General features: G+C 48.6%; 1 protein-coding gene across 5 annotated transcripts in view; it reads right to left on the bottom strand.

The window, feature by feature from the left end:
- GGA1 (golgi associated, gamma adaptin ear containing, ARF binding protein 1) overlaps positions 1-22,382 on the bottom strand; it is a 138,369-nt gene that overhangs the window by 13,137 nt on the left and 102,850 nt on the right. For all 5 annotated transcript variants that reach the window (XM_069735942.1, XM_069735941.1, XM_069735944.1 and 2 more), the window contains 7 exons: positions 20,637-20,744; positions 20,425-20,559; positions 13,784-13,845; positions 9,601-9,755; positions 7,356-7,543; positions 6,463-6,632; positions 6,274-6,384 (listed from right to left, as the gene is read on the bottom strand). In XM_069735942.1, coding sequence (XP_069592043.1) covers positions 6,274-6,384; positions 6,463-6,632; positions 7,356-7,543; positions 9,601-9,755; positions 13,784-13,845; positions 20,425-20,559; positions 20,637-20,744 — 929 coding nt within the window. The remainder of the gene's footprint in view (positions 1-6,273; positions 6,385-6,462; positions 6,633-7,355; positions 7,544-9,600; positions 9,756-13,783; positions 13,846-20,424; positions 20,560-20,636; positions 20,745-22,382) is intronic.

Raw genomic sequence — 22,382 nt, 5'->3', positions numbered from 1 at the left:
CTGCTCTGTATCTCGGTGGTGCCACTTACTGACTGCTCTGTATCTCGGTGGTACCACTTACTGACTGCTCTGTATCTCGGTGGTACCACTTACTGACTGCTCTGTATCTCGGTGGTGCCACTTACTGACTGCTCTGTATCTCGGTGGTACCACTTACTGACTGCTCTGTATCTCGGTGGTGCCACTTACTGACTGCTCTGTATCTCGGTGGTGCCACTTACTGACTACTCTGTATCTCGGTGGTACCACTTACTGACTGCTCTGTATCTCGGTGGTACCACTTACTGACTGCTCTGTATCTCGGTGGTGCCACTTACTGACTGCTCTGTATCTCGGTGGTGCCATTTACTGACTGGTCTGTATCTCGGTGGTACCACTTACTGACTGGTCTGTATGTCATTGGTGCCACTTACTGACTGCTCTGTATCTCAGTGGTGCCACTTACTGACTGCTCTGTATCTCGGTGGTGCCATTTACTGACTGGTCTGTATCTCGGTGGTACCACTTACTGACTGGTCTGTATGTCATTGGTGCCACTTACTGACTGCTCTGTATCTCAGTGGTGCCACTTACTGACTGCTCTGTATCTCGGTGGTGCCACTTACTGACTGCTCTGTATCTCAGTGGTGCCACTTACTGACTGATCTGAATCTCGGTGGTGCCATTTACTGACTACTCTATCTCGGTGGTGCCATTTACTGACTGGTCTGTATGTCATTGGTGCCACTTACTGACTGCTCTGTATCTCGGTGGTGCCATTTACTGACTGGTCTGTATGTCATTGGTGCCACTTAATGACTGCTCTGTATCTCGGTGGTGCCACTTACTGACTGCTCTGTATCTCGGTGGTACCACTTACTGACTGCTCTGTATGTCGGTGGTGCCACTTACTGACTGCTCTGTATCTCGGTGGTGCCACTTACTGACTGCTCTGTATCTCAGTGGTGCCATTTACTGACTACTCTGTATCTCGGTGGTGCCATTTACTGACTGGTCTGTATCTCAGTGGTACCACTTACTGACTGGTCTGTATGTCATTGGTGCCACTTACTGACTGCTCTGTATCTCGGTGGTGCCACTTACTGACTGATCTGAATCTCGGTGGTGCCATTTACTGACTACTCTGTATCTCGGTGGTGCCACTTACTGACTACTCTGTATCTCGGTGGTACCACTTACTGACTGCTCTGTATCTCGGTGGTGCCATTTACTGACTGCTCTGTATCTCGGTGGTGCCACTTACTGACTGCTCTGTAGCTCGGTGGTGCCATTTACTGACTGCTCTGTATCTCGGTGGTGCCATTTACTGACTACTCTGTATCTCGGTGGTGCCACTTACTGACTGCTCTGTAGCTCGGTGGTGCCATTTACTGACTGCTCTGTATCTCGGTGGTGCCATTTACTGACTACTCTGTATCTCAGTGGTGCCACTTACTGACTACTCTGTATCTCGGTGGTACCACTTACTGACTACTCTATCTCGGTGGTACCACTTACTGACTGCTCTGTATCTCGGTGGTGCCATTTACTGACTGCTCTGTATCTCGGTGGTGCCACTTACTGACTGCTCTGTAGCTCGGTGGTGCCATTTACTGACTGCTCTGTATCTCGGTGGTGCCATTTACTGACTACTCTGTATCTCGGTGGTGCCACTTACTGACTGCTCTGTATCTCGGTGGTGCCACTTAATGACTGCTCTGTATCTCGGTGGTGCCACTTACTGACTGCTCTGTATCTCGGTGGTGCCATTTACTGACTACTCTGTATCTCGGTGGTGCCATTTACTGACTGGTCTGTATCTCGGTGGTACCACTTACTGACTGGTCTGCATGTCATTGGTGCCACTTACTGACTGCTCTGTATCTCGGTGGTGCCACTTACTGACTGATCTGAATCTCGGGGGTGCCATTTACTGACTACTCTGTATCTCGGTGGTGCCATTTACTGACTGGTCTGTATGTCATTGGTGCCACTTACTGACTGCTCTGAATCTCGGTGGTGCCACTTACTGACTGCTCTGAATCTCGGTGGTACCACTTACTGACTGCTCAGTATCTCGGTGGTGCCATTTACTGACTACTCTGTATCTCGGTGGTGCCATTTACTGACTGGTCTGTATCTCGGTGGTACCACTTACTGACTGGTCTGTATGTCATTGGTGCCACTTACTGACTGCTCTGTATCTCGGTGGTGCCACTTACTGACTGCTCTGTATCTCGGTGGTGCCACTTACTGACTGCTCTGTATCTCGGTGGTGCCACTTACTGACTGCTCTGTATCTCGGTGGTGCCACTTACTGACTGCTCTGTATCTCAGTGGTGCCACTTACTGACTGCTCTGTATCTCGGTGGTGCCACTTACTGACTGCTCTGTTTGTCGCTGGTGCCACTTACTGACTGCTCTGTATCTCGGTGGTACCACTTACTGACTGCTCTGTTTGTCGCTGGTGCCACTTACTGACTGCTCTGTATCTCGGTGGTGCCACTTACTGACTGGTCTGTATGTCATTGGTGCCACTTACTGACTGATCTGTATCTCGGTGCTGCCATTTACTGACTACTCTGTATCTCAGTGGTGCCACTTACTGACTGCTCTGTATCTCGGTGGTGCCACTTACTGACTGCTCTGTATCTCAGTGGTGCCACTTACTGACTGCTCTGTATCTCGGTGGTGCCACTTACTGACTGCTCTGTTTGTCGCTGGTGCCACTTACTGACTGCTCTGTATCTCGGTGGTACCACTTACTGACTGCTCTGTTTGTCGCTGGTGCCACTTACTGACTGCTCTGTATCTCGGTGGTGCCACTTACTGACTGGTCTGTATGTCATTGGTGCCACTTACTGACTGATCTGTATCTCGGTGCTGCCATTTACTGACTGCTCTGTATCTCAGTGGTGCCACTTACTGACTGCTCTGTATCTCGGTGGTGCCACTTACTGACTGCTCTGTTTGTCGCTGGTGCCACTTACTGACTGCTCTGTATCTCGGTGGTGCCACTTACTGACTGCTCTGTTTGTCGCTGGTGCCACTTACTGACTGCTCTGTATCTCGGTGGTGCCACTTACTGACTGGTCTGTATGTCATTGGTGCCACTTACTGACTGATCTGTATCTCGGTGCTGCCATTTACTGACTGCTCTGTATCTCAGTGGTGCCATTTACTGACTACTCTGTATCTCGGTGGTGCCATTTACTGACTGGTCTGTATCTCAGTGGTACCACTTACTGACTGGTCTGTATGTCATTGGTGCCACTTACTGACTGCTCTGTATCTCGGTGGTGCCACTTACTGACTGATCTGAATCTCGGTGGTGCCATTTACTGACTACTCTGTATCTCGGTGGTGCCACTTACTGACTACTCTGTATCTCGGTGGTACCACTTACTGACTGCTCTGTATCTCGGTGGTGCCATTTACTGACTGCTCTGTATCTCGGTGGTGCCACTTACTGACTGCTCTGTAGCTCGGTGGTGCCATTTACTGACTGCTCTGTATCTCGGTGGTGCCATTTACTGACTACTCTGTATCTCGGTGGTGCCACTTACTGACTGCTCTGTAGCTCGGTGGTGCCATTTACTGACTGCTCTGTATCTCGGTGGTGCCATTTACTGACTACTCTGTATCTCAGTGGTGCCACTTACTGACTACTCTGTATCTCGGTGGTACCACTTACTGACTACTCTATCTCGGTGGTACCACTTACTGACTGCTCTGTATCTCGGTGGTGCCATTTACTGACTGCTCTGTATCTCGGTGGTGCCACTTACTGACTGCTCTGTAGCTCGGTGGTGCCATTTACTGACTGCTCTGTATCTCGGTGGTGCCATTTACTGACTACTCTGTATCTCGGTGGTGCCACTTACTGACTGCTCTGTATCTCGGTGGTGCCACTTAATGACTGCTCTGTATCTCGGTGGTGCCACTTACTGACTGCTCTGTATCTCGGTGGTGCCATTTACTGACTACTCTGTATCTCGGTGGTGCCATTTACTGACTGGTCTGTATCTCGGTGGTACCACTTACTGACTGGTCTGCATGTCATTGGTGCCACTTACTGACTGCTCTGTATCTCGGTGGTGCCACTTACTGACTGATCTGAATCTCGGGGGTGCCATTTACTGACTACTCTGTATCTCGGTGGTGCCATTTACTGACTGGTCTGTATGTCATTGGTGCCACTTACTGACTGCTCTGAATCTCGGTGGTGCCACTTACTGACTGCTCTGAATCTCGGTGGTACCACTTACTGACTGCTCAGTATCTCGGTGGTGCCATTTACTGACTACTCTGTATCTCGGTGGTGCCATTTACTGACTGGTCTGTATCTCGGTGGTACCACTTACTGACTGGTCTGTATGTCATTGGTGCCACTTACTGACTGCTCTGTATCTCGGTGGTGCCACTTACTGACTGCTCTGTATCTCGGTGGTGCCACTTACTGACTGCTCTGTATCTCGGTGGTGCCACTTACTGACTGCTCTGTATCTCGGTGGTGCCACTTACTGACTGCTCTGTATCTCAGTGGTGCCACTTACTGACTGCTCTGTATCTCGGTGGTGCCACTTACTGACTGCTCTGTTTGTCGCTGGTGCCACTTACTGACTGCTCTGTATCTCGGTGGTACCACTTACTGACTGCTCTGTTTGTCGCTGGTGCCACTTACTGACTGCTCTGTATCTCGGTGGTGCCACTTACTGACTGGTCTGTATGTCATTGGTGCCACTTACTGACTGATCTGTATCTCGGTGCTGCCATTTACTGACTACTCTGTATCTCAGTGGTGCCACTTACTGACTGCTCTGTATCTCGGTGGTGCCACTTACTGACTGCTCTGTATCTCGGTGGTGCCATTTACTGACTGCTCTGTATCTCGGTGGTGCCACTTACTGACTGCTCTGTAGCTCGGTGGTGCCATTTACTGACTGCTCTGTATCTCGGTGGTGCCATTTACTGACTACTCTGTATCTCGGTGGTGCCACTTACTGACTGCTCTGTATCTCGGTGGTGCCACTTAATGACTGCTCTGTATCTCGGTGGTGCCACTTACTGACTGCTCTGTATCTCGGTGGTGCCATTTACTGACTACTCTGTATCTCGGTGGTGCCATTTACTGACTGGTCTGTATCTCGGTGGTACCACTTACTGACTGGTCTGCATGTCATTGGTGCCACTTACTGACTGCTCTGTATCTCGGTGGTGCCACTTACTGACTGATCTGAATCTCGGGGGTGCCATTTACTGACTACTCTGTATCTCGGTGGTGCCATTTACTGACTGGTCTGTATGTCATTGGTGCCACTTACTGACTGCTCTGAATCTCGGTGGTGCCACTTACTGACTGCTCTGAATCTCGGTGGTACCACTTACTGACTGCTCAGTATCTCGGTGGTGCCATTTACTGACTACTCTGTATCTCGGTGGTGCCATTTACTGACTGGTCTGTATCTCGGTGGTACCACTTACTGACTGGTCTGTATGTCATTGGTGCCACTTACTGACTGCTCTGTATCTCGGTGGTGCCACTTACTGACTGCTCTGTATCTCGGTGGTGCCACTTACTGACTGCTCTGTATCTCGGTGGTGCCACTTACTGACTGCTCTGTATCTCGGTGGTGCCACTTACTGACTGCTCTGTATCTCAGTGGTGCCACTTACTGACTGCTCTGTATCTCGGTGGTGCCACTTACTGACTGCTCTGTTTGTCGCTGGTGCCACTTACTGACTGCTCTGTATCTCGGTGGTACCACTTACTGACTGCTCTGTTTGTCGCTGGTGCCACTTACTGACTGCTCTGTATCTCGGTGGTGCCACTTACTGACTGGTCTGTATGTCATTGGTGCCACTTACTGACTGATCTGTATCTCGGTGCTGCCATTTACTGACTGCTCTGTATCTCAGTGGTGCCACTTACTGACTGCTCTGTATCTCGGTGGTGCCACTTACTGACTGCTCTGTTTGTCGCTGGTGCCACTTACTGACTGCTCTGTATCTCGGTGGTACCACTTACTGACTGCTCTGTTTGTCGCTGGTGCCACTTACTGACTGCTCTGTATCTCGGTGGTGCCATTTACTGACTGCTCTGTATCTCGGTGGTGCCACTTACTGACTGCTCTGTTTGTCGCTGGTGCCACTTACTGACTGCTCTGTATCTCGGTGGTGCCACTTACTGACTGGTCTGTATGTCATTGGTGCCACTTACTGACTGATCTGTATCTCGGTGCTGCCATTTACTGACTGCTCTGTTTGTCGCTGGTGCTGGTGACAGCATTTTACCTGTGTGGGATTGGCCAGCAGCAGCACCTGAGTGACAGCAGATGGAGGCAGGATTGGGTTGAATGCCGGAAGTTCAGAGCCAGACGCCGGCTGCAACTTTACCCTCATGGTCTACAAGAAGAGAGAATTATTATCGATAAACCTAGGTTTGTGTGCAGCAATAATAATTTATGGAACATCCCATCCTACCTTAGGGACAGCAGCCTGAAAACTGATGCCGGTGACAGGGAGTGGGGCTGTACTTAACATGGAGATCACAACCACCAGGACATCCGGTCTCCCTGCTGGAGCGCCCTGAGCAAAGTGGAAGAGCACACGGAAACTACGTTGGTCGTACACTGTGACGGGAAGGATATTACCTGCAAACAAGGAAAACAGCCGACAAGTGTGCACGGAGTGCAGACCAAAAACAGAAAAATGCAGACTGATAAGTCACAGAGTTAAAGGGTCTTTCCACAGAAAGGCCTTCAAGAGTACAAGCTGCCACCATGATGTACAGCAGGAAAACGTTGTACTAAATGGCAGAGCAAAGCTGGGCTTCTAGCGGATGGGAGGTCCAGAGTAAGGCTACTTTCACACTGGCGGTTTTTGCCAGACGTCGCAATGCGTCGTTTATGGCAAAAAACGCATCCTGCAAAGTTGTTTGCAGGATGCGTTTTTGCCCCATAGATTAACATTAGCGACGCATTGCGACACTTTGCCACACGTTGCAACCGTCGTGCGACGGTTGCGCCGTGTTGTGGCGGACCGCCGGGAGCAAAAAACGTTAAATGTAACGTTTTTTGCTCCTGACGGACCGCTTTTTCCGACCGCGCATGCGCGGCCGGAACTCCGCCCCCACCTCCCCGCACCTCACAATGGGGCAGCGGATGTGCCGGAGAAATGCATCCGCTGCACCCGTTGTGCAGTGCATCAAACGCTAGTGTCAGAATCTCTGCCCGACACATTGCGACGGGGAGATTCCGACGCTAGTGTGAAAGTAGCCTAAGAAAGCCCCCACTAGAGTGTCTATATACCCTATATAAAGCATAAACTGGAAAAAGAAGAGATTCCATCCCTGTCTACTGCTTACTGATCCGTACTTGGTTTGATAGACTCCAGAGGCACGGTGACCGCATTAAGGGAGGCTTCGGATGTTGTGGGGGACATCTGCCCTGGAGCAGCGAAGGACGTCAGATCTCCCTGTGCAGAGGGCTGTGGCACCAGCGGTGCAGACGGAGGAGCTTTACTCTGTAGATCTCGCAGAGTCGGCTTATGCTGGATCTTTTCCCTGAAATGAGACAAGTCATATGGTCCTGAGGGAGCACAGCGAGGCCTTCTCTTCTACTAGAGATGAAGGTTGAATGTAAATGGATAAAGCTCCTGTTACACCACAGAGTCCTCGCGGACCGAGGTTCATAGATTTCTATACATTTGCTGATAGTTTCATTGTAGATTTAAGCTTATAAAAAGACAAATCCATCAAGATAAAGCTTTATAGATCCCCGAAGGGACCGGCACAAAGAGAATGTGATGATATGACTTCTAAATGGCCCAAGGATACAAGCAGAGAGCCAACAAACAAGCAAGCTGACGTGCACACCGAGGTCTGGGCAAGTCACGAGGCCAAGCCCGCAGATTATTAACAGGAGGCCGAAAGCTGCAGCAAGAGCGGCCATTACATCGGGGTTCACTCCTGATTACCAACGGCTACATGTTCCTGATACATTGTAGGAAACTAAATGCCCACCCCTCCTTACTCCATATTCGTCCATGCACGCACGTACGTACATATGCACGCAGGCACACACACGTATGCATGCACACAGGAGCGCACAGAGGCATGTACGCAGGTGCACACACAATCAGGCACACGCACACACACAGGCATGTACGCAGGCAAACACGTATGCATGTACGAAGGCGCACACGTATGCATGCGCACACACAATCAGGCACACACACATAGGCATGTACGCAGACGCGCACACACAGGCATGTACGCAGGCGAACACGTATGCATGTACGCAGGCGAACACACGTATGCATGCATTCGCACACACAATCAGGCACACACACACACGTATGCATGCAGGCGCACACACGTATGCATGCAGGCACACACGCACACACATAGGCATGTACGCAGTGGCGCACACACACAGGCATGTAGGCAGGCGAACACACGTATGCATGCACACAGGAGCGAACACAGGCATGTACGCAGGCGAACACACACGTATGCATGCACACAGGAGCGAACACAGGCATGTACGCAGGCGAACACACACGTATGCATGCACACAGGAGCGCACACAGGCATGTATGCAGGCGAACACACGTATGCATGCACACAGGAGCGAACACAGGCATGTACGCAGGCGAACACACACGTATGCATGCACACAGGAACGCACACAGGCATGTACGCAGGCGAACACACACGTATGCATGCACACAGGAGCGCACACAGGCATGTACGCAGGCGAACACACGTATGCATGCACACAGGAGCGAACACAGGCATGTACGCAGGCGAACACACGTATGCATGCACACAGGAGCGAACACAGGCATGTACGCAGGCGAACACACACGTATGCATGCACACAGGAACGCACACAGGCATGTACGCAGGCGAACACACACGTATGCATGCACACAGGAGAGCACACAGGCATGTACGCAGGAGCACACACGTATGCATGCACGTGCACACACGCAGGCGCGCACACACAGGCATATACGCAGTCGCGCACACACACAGGCATGTACGCAGGCGAACACGTATGCATGTACGCAGGCGCACACACATATGCATGCATTTGCACACAATCAGGCACACACACACACACACACACGTATGCATGCAGGCACACACACGCACACACAGGCATGTACGCAGTGGCGCACACACACAGGCATGTACGCAGGCGAACACACGTATGCATGCACACAGGAGCGCACACAGGCATGTACGCATGCGAACACACGTATACATGCACACAGGAGAGCACACAGGCATGTACGCAGGCGAACACGTATGCATGCACGCACACACACGCAGGCGCGCACACACACACAGGCATATACGCAGGTGCATACACACATGTATGCATGCATGCGTACACACACACACACAGGCAGGCACGCACATGGGACGTCTTGGACACTTTTTTTAAAAACTCTGCTAAGTATCTATGAGAGAAAAATTTGCAGCGACACTTCCCACAGCGGTCACTAACAGCGAACATAAAATAGGGTAACATGCTGACATACAGAGACATGAGCCTGCCCACGAGGAGACAATCAGGGTAGGAGCAGCCATTAGGGCAGGGCTAATCTCACCAGGGCATGTGCAGGGCATTGGGAGGCAGCGATTGCTGTAGCAGTGTCTTTCCCAGTAGGTCTAGCTCCTCTAAAGCTTTGGTAGACGGTGCTGCGTTCTGTACAATGGTTGGGAACTTCTCAGCAGCTTCATTGTTTGGTTCAGATTCTGAAGACTGAAAAATATTGAAATTATGGTATAATGACTGTGTGCCCTGCAAAAAGTGATCATATCAAAAGTCCCAAAACAAGACATGACTACAGAGTGACAGATCCACTCTGCACAGAACTATCGGTATATACGTTCTAATAGAACTAATACACTGGAAGGTTCAAGACACCGATACTTCCACAATAAATCACAATCTCCCAGAAAATACTGACAGGCCAATGAAAAGGTGATTGGGCCCAGAACAATTGTACGCCTGTGTGAACATGCTGCGGCTCCCTGTCTGCTCATTTTCTTGTCATTACATCAGACATGAACATTTTTCCCAAATTAATTAATGTCATGTATCGTCTTCCCTCCATACCTTTGAACCGATCACAGAAAAAGACATTCACAGGCTCCTCACTTCTTCTCACCCTACTACCGGTCATCCTATTCCCTCACCTGCTCTTTCTTTCACTACTCACCTAACTAAATTATCTAAGCTCTCACTTTGGTCAGGTATCTTTCCCTCATCCTTCAAAAAAATGCAGTCAAATACCCTTTGCTAAAAAACCATCACTCAACCAGATCTGCTTTGCTACCTAGAGACCGGTCCCTAATGTCCCATTCATCTGAATTCCTGAAACGCTTGGTCCACTCTTGTCAGATATCTTAAATATCGCTTTTCTTGACCCTTCACAATTTGGTTTTCGCTCCTCACACTACTGAAATTGCACTTAAAGTCAATAACAATCTACTAACAGCTACTTCTATTGGTCCCTGATCCATTCTGATTCTCCGGGATCTCTATGCAGCATCTGACACCGCAGATCACCAGCTCCTCCTCACTATGCTCCACACTCTCTTGGTCCTCCTCTTACTTTTATGACCAGTCCTGCTGTCTCTCATTTGCCAGCTATTCTTCTCCTCCTCCTCTTTCCCTTAGTTTCAGGGTTCCTCAGGGTTCAGTCCTACCTCCCTCCTCTTATTGCTGGGTTCCTCAGGACTCAGGTCTACATTCCCCTCCTCTTACTGTCTAGGGTCATCAGGGTTCACTCCTAGGCCCACTCCTTTTAATGTCAGAGTTCCTCAGGGTTCAGTCCTACATCCCCTCCTTTTACTGTCAGGGTTCCTCAGAGTTCAGTCCTAGGTCCCCTCCTTTTACTGTCAGGGTTCCTCAGAGTTCAGTCCTAGGTCCCCTTCTCTTACTGTCAGGGTTCCTCAGAGTTCAGTCCTAGGTCCCCTTCTCTTACTGTCAGGGTTCCTCAGAGTTCAGTCCTAGGTCCCCTTCTCTTACTGTCAGGGTTCCTCAGAGTTCAGTCCTACATCCCCTCCTTTTACTGTCAGGGTTCCTCAGAGTTCAGTCCTAGGTCCCCTCCTTTTACTGTCAGGGTTTTTCAGAGTTCAGTCCTAGGTCCCCTCCTTTTACTGTCAGGGTTCCTCAGAGTTCAGTCCTAGGTCCCCTCCTTTTACTGTCAGGGTTCCTCAGAGTTCAGTCCTAGGTCCTCTTCTCTTACTGTCAGGGTTCCTCAGAGTTCAGTCCTAGGTCCCCTCCTTTTACTGTCAGGGTTCCTCAGAGTTCAGTCCTAGGTCCTCTCCTCTTACTGTCAGGGTTCCTCAGAGTTCAGTCCTAGGTCCCCTTCTCTTACTGTCAGGGATCCTCAGAGTTCAGTCCTACATCCCCTCCTTTTACTGTCAGGGTTCCTCATTGTTCAGTCCTAGGTCCCCTCCTTTTACTGTCAGGGTTCCTCAGAGTTCAGTCCTAGGTCCCCTTCTCTTACTGTCAGGGTTCCTCAGAGTTCAGTCCTACATCCCCTCCTTTTACTGTCAGGGTTCCTCAGAGTTCAGTCCTAGGTCCCCTCCTTTTACTGTCAGGGTTCCTCAGGGTTCAGTCCTAGGTCCCCTTCTCTTACTATCAGGGTTCCTCAGAGTTCAGTCCTACATCCCCTCCTTTTACTGTCAGGGTTCCTCAGAGTTCAGTCCTAGGTCCCCTCCTTTTACTGTCAAGGTTCCTCAGAGTTCAGTCCTAGGTCCCCTCCTTTTACTGTCAGGGTTCCTCAGGGTTCAGTCCTAGGTCCCCTTCTCTTACTGTCAGGGTTCCTCAGAGTTCAGTCCTAGGTCCCCTTCTTTTACTATCAGGGTTCCTCAGAGTTCAGTCCTAGGTCCCCTCCTTTTACTGTCAGGGTTCCTCAGGGTTCAGTCCTAGGTCCCCTTCTCTTACTGTCAGGGTTCCTCAGAGTTCAGTCCTACATCCCCTCCTCTTACTGTCAGGGTTCCTCAGAGTTCAGTCCTAGGTCCTCTCCTCTTACTGTGGGGGGTTCTTCAGAGTTCAGTCCTAGGTCCCCTCCTTTTACTGTCAGGGTTCCCCAGAGTTCAGTCCTAGGTCCTCTCCTCTTACTGTCAGGGTTCCTCAGAGTTCAGTTCTAGGTCCCCTCCTTTTACTGTCAGGGTTCCCCAGAGTTCAGTCCTAGGTCCTCTCCTCTTACTGTCAGGGTTCCCCAGAGTTCAGTCCTAGGTCCTCTCCTCTTACTGTCAGGGTTCCCCAGAGTTCAGTCCTAGGTCCCCTCCTTTTACTGTCAGGGTTCCTCAGGGTTCAGTCCTAGGTCCCCTCCTTTTACTGTCAGGGTTCCTCAGGGTTCAGTCCTAGGTCCCCTTCTCTTACTGTCAGGGTTCCTCAGAGTTCAGTCCTAGGTCCCCTCCTTTTACTGTCAGGGTTCCTCAGGGTTCAGTCCTAGGTCCTCTCCTCTTACTGTCGGGGTTCCTCAGAGTTCAGTCCTAGGTCCCCTTCTCTTACTGTCAGGGTTCCTCAGAGTTCAGTCCTAGGTCCTCTCCTCTTACTGTGGGGGGTTCTTCAGAGTTCAGTCCTAGGTCCCCTCCTTTTACTGTCAGGGTTCCTCAGGGTTCAGTCCTAGGTCCCCTTCTCTTACTATCAGAGTCCCTCGGGATTCAGTCCTATGTCTCCTCCGCTTTTCTTTATACACTGCTCATATTGTACAAACCAAAAGCAGATTTTCAGTATCATCTCTATGCTGATGACACCCAGTTACACATGTCTTCCACTGATATCCCCCCTGCATTACTACAAAATACCAGTGATTGCCTGTCCGTGGTCTAAAACATTATGTCGTCCCTCTACTTAAAATTGATACTGAACTCCTCGTGTTTCCCTAATCCACTAACCTACTTATACCAGATATTGCCATTTCAGTGTATGGTTCTACCATTACTCCCTCCCCAGCAGCACGCTCGCTTGGGGTTATATGTGACTCAGACCTTTCCTTCACCCCTATACACGATCACGCGCGCAACCCTCTACTAATCGGTCTCCCTCTTACTAAATTCTCTCCTCTACAATGTAACCTGAATGCAACAGCCAATACCAAAGCCTCCACTTTGTGCCAGTCATTGCACTGCCTACCCATCCGTGACGGAGTACTACACAAGTTCATCACTCTCACTACAAAGCTGTCCACAGTTCTGCAATGCCCTACATCCCCTCCCTCAGCTCTGTTTACCACTGTTCTCTTCCTTCTTGTTTTGCTAATGATTTAAGACTGACCAGGACTTCTCTCATGCTGCACCAGTTCTCTGGAATGTACTGCCCCAAACAATCCAGTTAATTCCCAGTATGATGCTCTAAAAAAACAAATATTTTCGACTGGCCTATCATTTCACCTCACTAATATAATTATTCTCTGTTCTTCCTTCCAACTTGTACTCAGAATCTGGTCCCTCCTATCGTCTGTTTCCACAGCCTCCATGCACTCTGTAGCACTTTATGTGTATACTGGTCACCGGTTCATGCAGCGAATGCAACTATCCATTATAATCATGGCTGGACCATACATGACGAGCACTTTTTTACCTTCTTCGTTTCCCCTATTTCTTCATAGACTGTAAGCAGAGAGCAGCATGGTCCTCACTCCTCTAGGTATGTGTTGAACTATGTGTTACTCTGTAATGTCTTATTTGTTTTGTAGAAGTCCCCTCTGAATTGTAAAGTGCTGCAGAATATGTTGGTGCTATAGAGATAAAAATGATTATGATTATTACCTGAAAGCTATTCCATGACGAAGATTCCCGAGTCTGTGAAGGGGGAACGGGGTCGTTTAATCCTAGATAATATAAAGCAGAAAAGAGAATGGCAGTCAGTATCATCTTTTTACAGATTATTGCCACTCATCCATCCGGCCAAAACCTGGACATCATGTGCAGCTCCACTTACCAACTTCACAGCTCATTCTCTGGATTTAGAGCCGAGACTTTTTATCCCTAACAAAGCACTCCATGGCTCAGCACCACCCTACATCTCCTCCCTGGTCTCAGTCTGCCACCCTACCCGTGCCCTCCATGGCTCAGCACCACCCTCCATCTCCTCTCTGGTCTCAGTCTACCACCCTACCCGTGCCCTCCATGGCTCAGCACCACCCTACATCTCCTCTCTGGTCTCAGCCTACCACCCTACCGGTGCCCTCCATGGCTCAGCATCACCCTACATCTCCTCTCTGGTCTCAGTCTACCACCCTACCCGTGCCCTCCATGGCTCAGCACCACCCTACATCCCCTCCCTGGTCTCAGCCTACCACCCTACCTGTGCCCTCCATGGCTCAGCACCACCCTACATCCCCTCTCTGGTCTCAGCCTACCACCCTACCCGTGCCCTCCGTGGCTCAGCACCACCCTACATCTCCTCCCTGGTCTCAGCCTACCACCATACCCGTGCCCTCCCCTAATGACCTGAGGTTAGCATCCTCAATAATCAGAACCTCCCACTCCCGTCTCTTTACACATGCTGCGCTGATTCTTTGGAATGCACTACCCAGGTTAATACGATTAATCCCCACAGTTTTAAGCGTGCCTTGAAAATGCATTTGTTCAGACTGGCCTACCGCCTCAATGCATTAACCTAACTATCCCTGTGTGGCCCATTCAATATCTTTTACCATAACCAGGTTCCTTGTATCATGTTCTCACACGCTTTATGCAGTTAATAGCCCTCTGTGTCTGTACTGCTACACATTCTGGCTGATAACTGGTTCATGCAGCTTTACATGAACACTCATTTTATTACATTATGGCTGGTCAGAACAAAGAAAATAATTGTTACCATCCACCTTTCGTGTCTCCCCTAATTCCTCAGATTGTAAGCTTGCGAGCAGGGTCCTCACTGCTCCTGTATGTGGTGATTTATGTGATTATTGTTATTCTGTGATGTCCTTTATTGTCTGTACAAGTCCCCTCTAAAATGTAAAGTGCTGCAGAATATGTTGGTGCTATGGAAATAAAATTATTACACTGCCAACATAAAAAAATCATCAGCAAAGGTAATATGTCTCTTATGGAGTTTGATGTGCTTAGTTTTGCTCTATCAAAGTGTCTGAGATAGAAGTATTTTTGTTATTACGTTATTTCTGCATTTTCAATGTATGTGGTTTTTCCTATGTTATTCCCATTTCTTTGCTTGTCTTACTTAATTGTGAGTTTTCTTACAGGGTCAACATCAGCAAAGGTTTAAGTGAGTTTTATGGGAAGGAGTATTGACCATGCAGTCAGCCAATGACTGCTTCTCGGAAAGTCACGAGATAGAAGGGAAGGCAGCAGACAGCCGCCATTGTGAGACCCTGACAGGAGACCGGTTTCTACAGGGATCTGAGCCCTGCCACAGGGAGAGAGAAGGGAAGGCAGCAGACAGCCACCATTGTGAGACCCTGACAGGAGACAGGCCACAGGGATCGGAGCCTGCCACAGGGAGATAGAAGGGAAGGCAGCAGACAGCCGCCATTGTGAGACCCTGACAGGAGACATGCCTCTACAGGGATCTGAGCCCTGCCACAGGGAGAGAGAAGGGAAGGCAGCAGACAGCCACCATTGTGAGACCCTGACAGGAGACAGGCCACAGGTATCGGAGCCTGCCACAGGGAGATAGAAGGGAAGGCAGCAGACAGCCGCCATTGTGAGACCCTGACAGGAGACAGGCCACAGGGATCTGAGCCCTGCCACAGGGAGATAGAAGGGAAGGCAGCGGACAGCCGCCATTGTGAGACCCTGACAGGAGACAGGCCACAGGGATCTGAGCCCTGCCACAGGGAGATAGAAGGGAAGGCAGCAGACAGACGCCATTGTGAGACCCTGACAGGAGACAGGTTTCTACAGGGATCTGAGCCCTGCCACAGGGAGATAGAAGGGAAGGCAGCAGACAACCGCCATTGTGAGACCCCGACAGGAGACAGGCCACAGGGATCTGAGCCCTGCCACAGGGAGATAGAAGGGAAGGCAGCAGACAGCCGCCATTGTGAGTCCCTGACAGGAGACAGGTTTCTACAGGGATCTCAGCCCTGCCACAGGGAGAGAGAAGGGAAGGCAGCGGACAGCCGCCATTGTGAGACCCTGACAAGAGACCGGCTCTACAGGGATCTGAGCCCTGCCACAGGGAGATAGAAGGGAAGGCATCAGACAGCCGCCATTGTGAGACCCTGACAGGAGACAGGCCTCTACAGGGATCTGAGCCTGCCACAGGGAGATAGATGAGAAGGCAGCACACAACCGCCATTGTGAGACCCTGACAGGAGACCGGCTCTACAGGGATCTGAGCCCTGCCACAGGGAGAGAGAAGGGAAAGCAGCAGACAAACGCCATTGTGAGACCCTGACAGGAGACAGGCCTCTACAGGGATCGGTGCCTGCCACAGGGAGATAGAAGGGAAGGCAGCAGACAGCCGCCATTGTGAGACCCTGACAGGAGACAGGCCTCTACAGGGATCTGAGCCCTGCCACAGGGAGATAGAAGGGAAGGCAGCAGACAGCCGCCATTGTGAGTCCCTGACAGGAGACAGGTTTCTACAGGGATCTGAGCCCTGCCACAGGGAGATAGAAGGGAAGGCAGCAGACAGACGCCATTGTGAGACCCTGACAGGAGACAGGTTTCTACAGGGATCTGAGCCCTGCCACAGGGAGATAGAAGGGAAGGCAGCAGACAGCCACCATTGTGAGACCCTGACAGGAGACAGGCCACAGGGATCTGAGCCCTGCCACAGGGAGATAGATGAGAAGGCAGCAGACAGCCGCCATTGTGAGACCCTGACAGGAGACCGGCTCTACAGGGATCTGAGCCCTGCCACAGGGAGATAGATGAGAAGGCAGCAGACAGCCACCATTGTGAGACCCTGACAGGAGATAGGCCACAGGGATCTGAGCCCTGCCACAGGGAGATAGATGAGAAGGCAGCAGACAGCCACCATTGTGAGACCCTGACAGGAGATAGGCCACAGGGATCTGAGCCCTGCCACAGGGAGATAGATGAGAAGGCAGCAGACAGCCACCATTGTGAGACCCTGACAGGAGACCGGCTCTACAGGGATCTGAGCCCTGCCACAGGGAGATAGAAGGGAAGGCAGCAGACAGCCGCCATTGTGAGACCCTGACAGGAGATAGGCCACAGGGATCTGAGCCCTGCCACAGGGAGATAGATGAGAAGGCAGCAGACAGCCGCCATTGTGAGACCCTGACAGGAGACCGGCTCTACAGGGATCTGAGCCCTGCCACAGGGAGATAGAAGGGAAGGCAGCAGACAGACGCCATTGTGAGACCCTGACAGGAGACCGGCTCTACAGGGATCTGAGCCCTGCCACAGGGAGATAGATGAGAAGGCAGCAGACAGCCACCATTGTGAGACCCTGACAGGAGATAGGCCACAGGGATCTGAGCCCTGCCACAGGGAGATAGATGAGAAGGCAGCAGACAGCCGCCATTGTGAGACCCTGACAGGAGACCGGCTCTACAGGGATCTGAGCCCTGCCACAGGGAGATAGAAGGGAAGGCAGCAGACAGACGCCATTGTGAGACCCTGACAGGAGACCGGCTCTACAGGGATCTGAGCCCTGCCACAGGGAGATAGATGAGAAGGCAGCAGACAGCCACCATTGTGAGACCCTGACAGGAGATAGGCCACAGGGATCTGAGCCCTGCCACAGGGAGATAGATGAGAAGGCAGCAGACAGCCGCCATTGTGAGACCTGACAGGAGAGGTGTATATACCATAAACGCACTATTAGTTACCCAATAACCTGATCCATCAGTGGAAACAGCCTGTGGCCGGTCGATCACGTAATTGTCCAGACGAAAGGGGGCAGCAGAGAACTGTTCGCTCCAAAGATAACAGCACGTGGATGAGACCCCTCTAGCTGTGATCTTTGAGATGATGTATAATAATTATGTGGTTCACTCTATAACTACTGGCCAAACGAGCAATTCAGACAACATTTTAAAATTTAAAATTTTTCTATTTTGGGCCAACCTATCTACCATGTGTTAAATGCTGCTGAAGTATTCTGTAGCCTGGTACAAAGAGTGACATAACTCATGGTTAGCAGTGCCGAGAGGAGCTCACAATATACCCCCATAAAGAGTGTAAAGACTGCACTGCAATGTTGTCAGACATGGCAGTGTCGACTCTGGTGTTAATAGGCTAATCACTAAGCCACAGGGTCCCCTGCAGGTATTGCTTTAACCCCTTAATAAGCAATGACGTGTAGTGTCAGTCATTGGGTGCGTTCCCTTTTTTGTGCGGGCTGCGGCGATGGGCCCGCACCTTTTCTGGCACATGACAGCTAATATGATCAGCTGTTCAGTGCTCATAACCGCCATGGGTGGAATCGTGATCCACCTGCAGCTGTTAACATGCAAAATGCCACGGTCAGTCTCTGATAGCAGCATTTAACATGCACGTGCCGGAAGCACATTGCAAACCACGCCCATCGGCGCCCTTGTCACATGACCGGTGGTCGCCGATAGGTTGGACTAACACAGTCCGCAGCAAACCCCTGGGATTGTCATAGCCAGACTGTTATTAGCGCCGCCCAGCGGTTGGCGCTTATAGCAAGTGAGCATTTCTGCTACACAGAGCAGGGCTTAAGCCTTGATGGTCGCAGCTTCTAGTCTCCCATGGAGACTATTGAAGTTAATGTAAAGTGGAAAAATGTTTTTAAAAATATAAAAAATATATAAAAAGTTTAAATCGCCCCCCAGTCACCCCATTCAAAATAAAACAATAAAAATAACAACAATACACATGTTTGGTAACACCACGTTCAGAATCGCCCGCTCTATCAATATATAAAAATAGTTAATCCGATCTGTAAAAGGCATAAGGCAAAACAAAATCAAAACACCAGAATTTATTTTGTCGCCGCAACACTGCATTAAAATGAAACAAGTGATCAAAAGGTCGTACTTATCTACACCAAAATGGTATAAATAAAAAAGTCAGCTCAGCGCCAAAAAATAAAGCCCTCACCCAAACCAAGATCACAAAAAATGGCGATGCTAAAGGTCTTGGAAAATGACAACTTTTTTTTTTTTTTTTTTTTACCAACTTTAGATTTTTTTCATCACAAACAAAAAAAGAACCTAGACATGTTTGGTATCTAGAAGACACAAAAAGAGCACAGCGAGGTCAAAAATACTCTGTTGTAAAGAAGTCACAGTAAATGAGCAAGTGCTAGTCAAAAAATTAAAAAAATACAGGGTATTTAGTTAATACGTTTTTTTGCAAAAAAAATGTATATTAAGCTGCTCCACCAATCATCAAGGTACACCCATAATAGAGCAGTCCTGTCTAATGTATATAATCCCTATCTGATGTATTTAAAAACCTGATCATCTGTATAGTACCTATATAAGCAGGGTTCAGAGAGAAAATATCAATAAAGTCAGCTCAGCGCCAAAAAATAAAGCCCTCACCCAACCCAAGATCACAAAAAATGGCGATGCTAAAGGTCTTAGAAAATGACTTTTTTTTTTTTTTTACCAACTTTGGATTTTTTTCACCACGAACAAAAAAAGAACCTAGACATGTTTGGTATCTACAAACTCGTAATCACCTGGCGCATCATAATGGCAGGTCAAGTTTAGAATTTAGTGAGCATGCTAAAAAAATAATTGTGGAATAGCACTTTTTTGCAATTTCACCGCACTTTGATTTTTTTTCTCCGTTTTCCAGTACACTATATGGCAAAACCAATAATAATAATAATAATAATAATTTTTATTTATATAGCGCCAACATATTCCGCAGCGCTTTACAAATTATAGAGGGGACTTGTACAGACAATAGACATTACAGCATAACAGAAATACAGTTCAAAACAGATACCAGGAGGAGTGAGGGCCCTGCTGCTCGCAAGCTACAAACTATGAGGAAAAGGGGAGACACGAGAGGTGGATGGTAACAATTGCTTTAGTTATTCGGACCGGCTATAGTGTAAGGCTCAGGTGTTCATGTAAAGCTGCATGAACCAGTTAACTGCCTAAGTATGTAGCAGTACAGACACAGAGGGCTAATACTGCATAAAGTGTATGAGAACATGATACGAGGAACCTTTTTTTTTTTTTTTTTTATTATAAATAGGCCACACAGGGATCGTTAGGTTAATGCATTGAGGCGGTAGGCCAGTCTGAACAAATGAGTTTTTAGGGCACGCTTAAAACTGTGGGGATTGGGGATTAATCGTGGGGATTAAACCAATGGTGTCTTTCAAAAGTACAACTCGTCCCGCAAAAAAAAAGCCCTCACCTGGCCATGTTGACGGAAAAATAACATTGTGCCACTGGGAAGGAGGGGAGTGAAAAACGGAGACGGAAAAACCGAAATAACCCCAGTCCTTACGGTGATGAAGTCACATTTCTAGTGATTCTTACCTAATGACATGAGCTCATCATCAAGAAGAGAAGTGGATGAGGACACCTGAGTCAGATCACAAGGCTGAGCGGGAATGGGAGGGTACGATGGAGTCATGTCTAGTCCCGACAGATCCAGCAGGGCAGAACTGCTAGCTGAGAAAAAACAAGAAGATGACCCTAAACCCGGTGATTCTAGAGGAAATGTCTAGGGTCCGAGTGTTGGCCCTCACCTGACACGCTGCCAGAAGCAGACTCTCCGTTCACCTCTTCTCCTTTCACCAGCTGTCGATATGTGTTAATGACTTGTGTTAAACTATCATTTGCCTGCAGGATTTCAGCTGGAAGAAAATTGAAGGGAACATGTCATCAGAAAATATTATATTGCTTATATATATATATATATATCCCATAGAATGTAAGAGGACAGGGTCCTCGCCCCTCTGTACCAGTCCGTCACTGTAAACCTGTTTACTGTAAACGATATCTATAACCCTGTATGTGACCTTTTTCTCATGTATAGCACCATGGAATTAATGGTGCTATATAAATAATAATAATAATAATCATATTGCTTAACCCCTTAGTGACAGAGCCAATTTGGTACTTAATGACCAGGCCAATTTTTACAATTCTGACCACTGTCACTTTATGAGGTTATAACTCTGGAATGCTTCAACGGATCCCGCTGATTCTGAGATTGTTTTTTCGTGACATATTGTACTTCATGTTAGTGGTAACATTTATTTGATATTACTTGCTTTTATTTATTAAAAAAACGGAAATATGGCAAAAATTTTGAAAATTTCGCAATTTTCAAAATTTGAATTTTTATTCCCTTACATCAAAGAGATATGTCACACAAAATGGTCAATAAATAACATTTCCCATATGTCTACTTTACATCAGCACAATTTTGGAAAAAAAAAATTATTATGGAGTTATAAGGGTTAAAATTTGACCAGCAATTTCTTATTTTTACAGCAAAATTTACAAAACCATTTTTTTTAGGGACCACCTCACATTTGAAGTCAGTTTGAGGGGTCTATGTAGCAGAAAATGCCCAAAATTGACACCATTCTAAAAACTGCACCCCTCAAGGTACGCAAAACCACATTCAAGAAGTTTATTAACCCTTCAGTTGCTGCACAGGAACTGAAGCAATGTGGAAGGAAAAAATGAACATTTTACTTTTTTTCACAAATATTTTACTTCAGAACCAATTTTTTTTATTTTCACATGTGTAAAAAAAGAAAATGAACCACATAATTTGTTGTGCAATTTGTCCGGAGAATGCCGATACCCCATATGTGGGGAGGGACCACTGTTTGGGTGCACAGTAGAGCTCAGGAGGGAAGGAGCGCCATTTGGCTTTTTCAACATAGAATTCCCTGGAATTGAGATCGGACACCATGTCGCGTTTGGAGAGCCGCTGATGTGCCTAAACAGTGGAAACCCCCCACAAGTGACACCATTTTGGAAACTAGACCCCCTAAGGAACTTATCTAGGTGTGTGGTCAACACTTTGAACCCCCAAGTGCTTCACACAAGTTTATAACGTAGAGCCGAAAAAATTAAAAATCATTTTTTTTTCACAAAAATGATCTTTTCACCCCCAATTTTTTATTTTCCCAAGGGTAGCAAGACAAAATGGACCCCAAAAGTTGTTGTGCAATTTGTCCTGAGTATGTCGATACCCCATATGTGGGGGTAAACCTCTGTTTGGGTGCACAGTAGAGCTCAGAAGGGAAGGAGCGCCGTTTGACTTTTTCAACATAGAATTCTTTGGAATTGACATCGGACACCGTGTCGCGTTTGGAGAGCCCCTGATGTGCCTAAACAGTGGAAACCCCCCACAAGTGACACCATTTTGGAAACTAGACCCCCTAAGGAACTTATCTAGGTGTGTGGTCAACACTTTGAACCCCCAAGTGCTTCACACAAGTTTATAACGTAGAGCCGAAAAAATTAAAAATCAT

The sequence above is a fragment of the Ranitomeya imitator genome, chromosome 8, assembly GCF_032444005.1.
Source record: "Ranitomeya imitator isolate aRanImi1 chromosome 8, aRanImi1.pri, whole genome shotgun sequence".
In the NCBI taxonomy this organism is placed as follows: domain Eukaryota; kingdom Metazoa; phylum Chordata; class Amphibia; order Anura; family Dendrobatidae; genus Ranitomeya; species Ranitomeya imitator.
The sequence above is the reverse complement of the archived record's forward strand: the minus strand, read 5'-3'. Positions and strand labels throughout refer to the sequence as shown.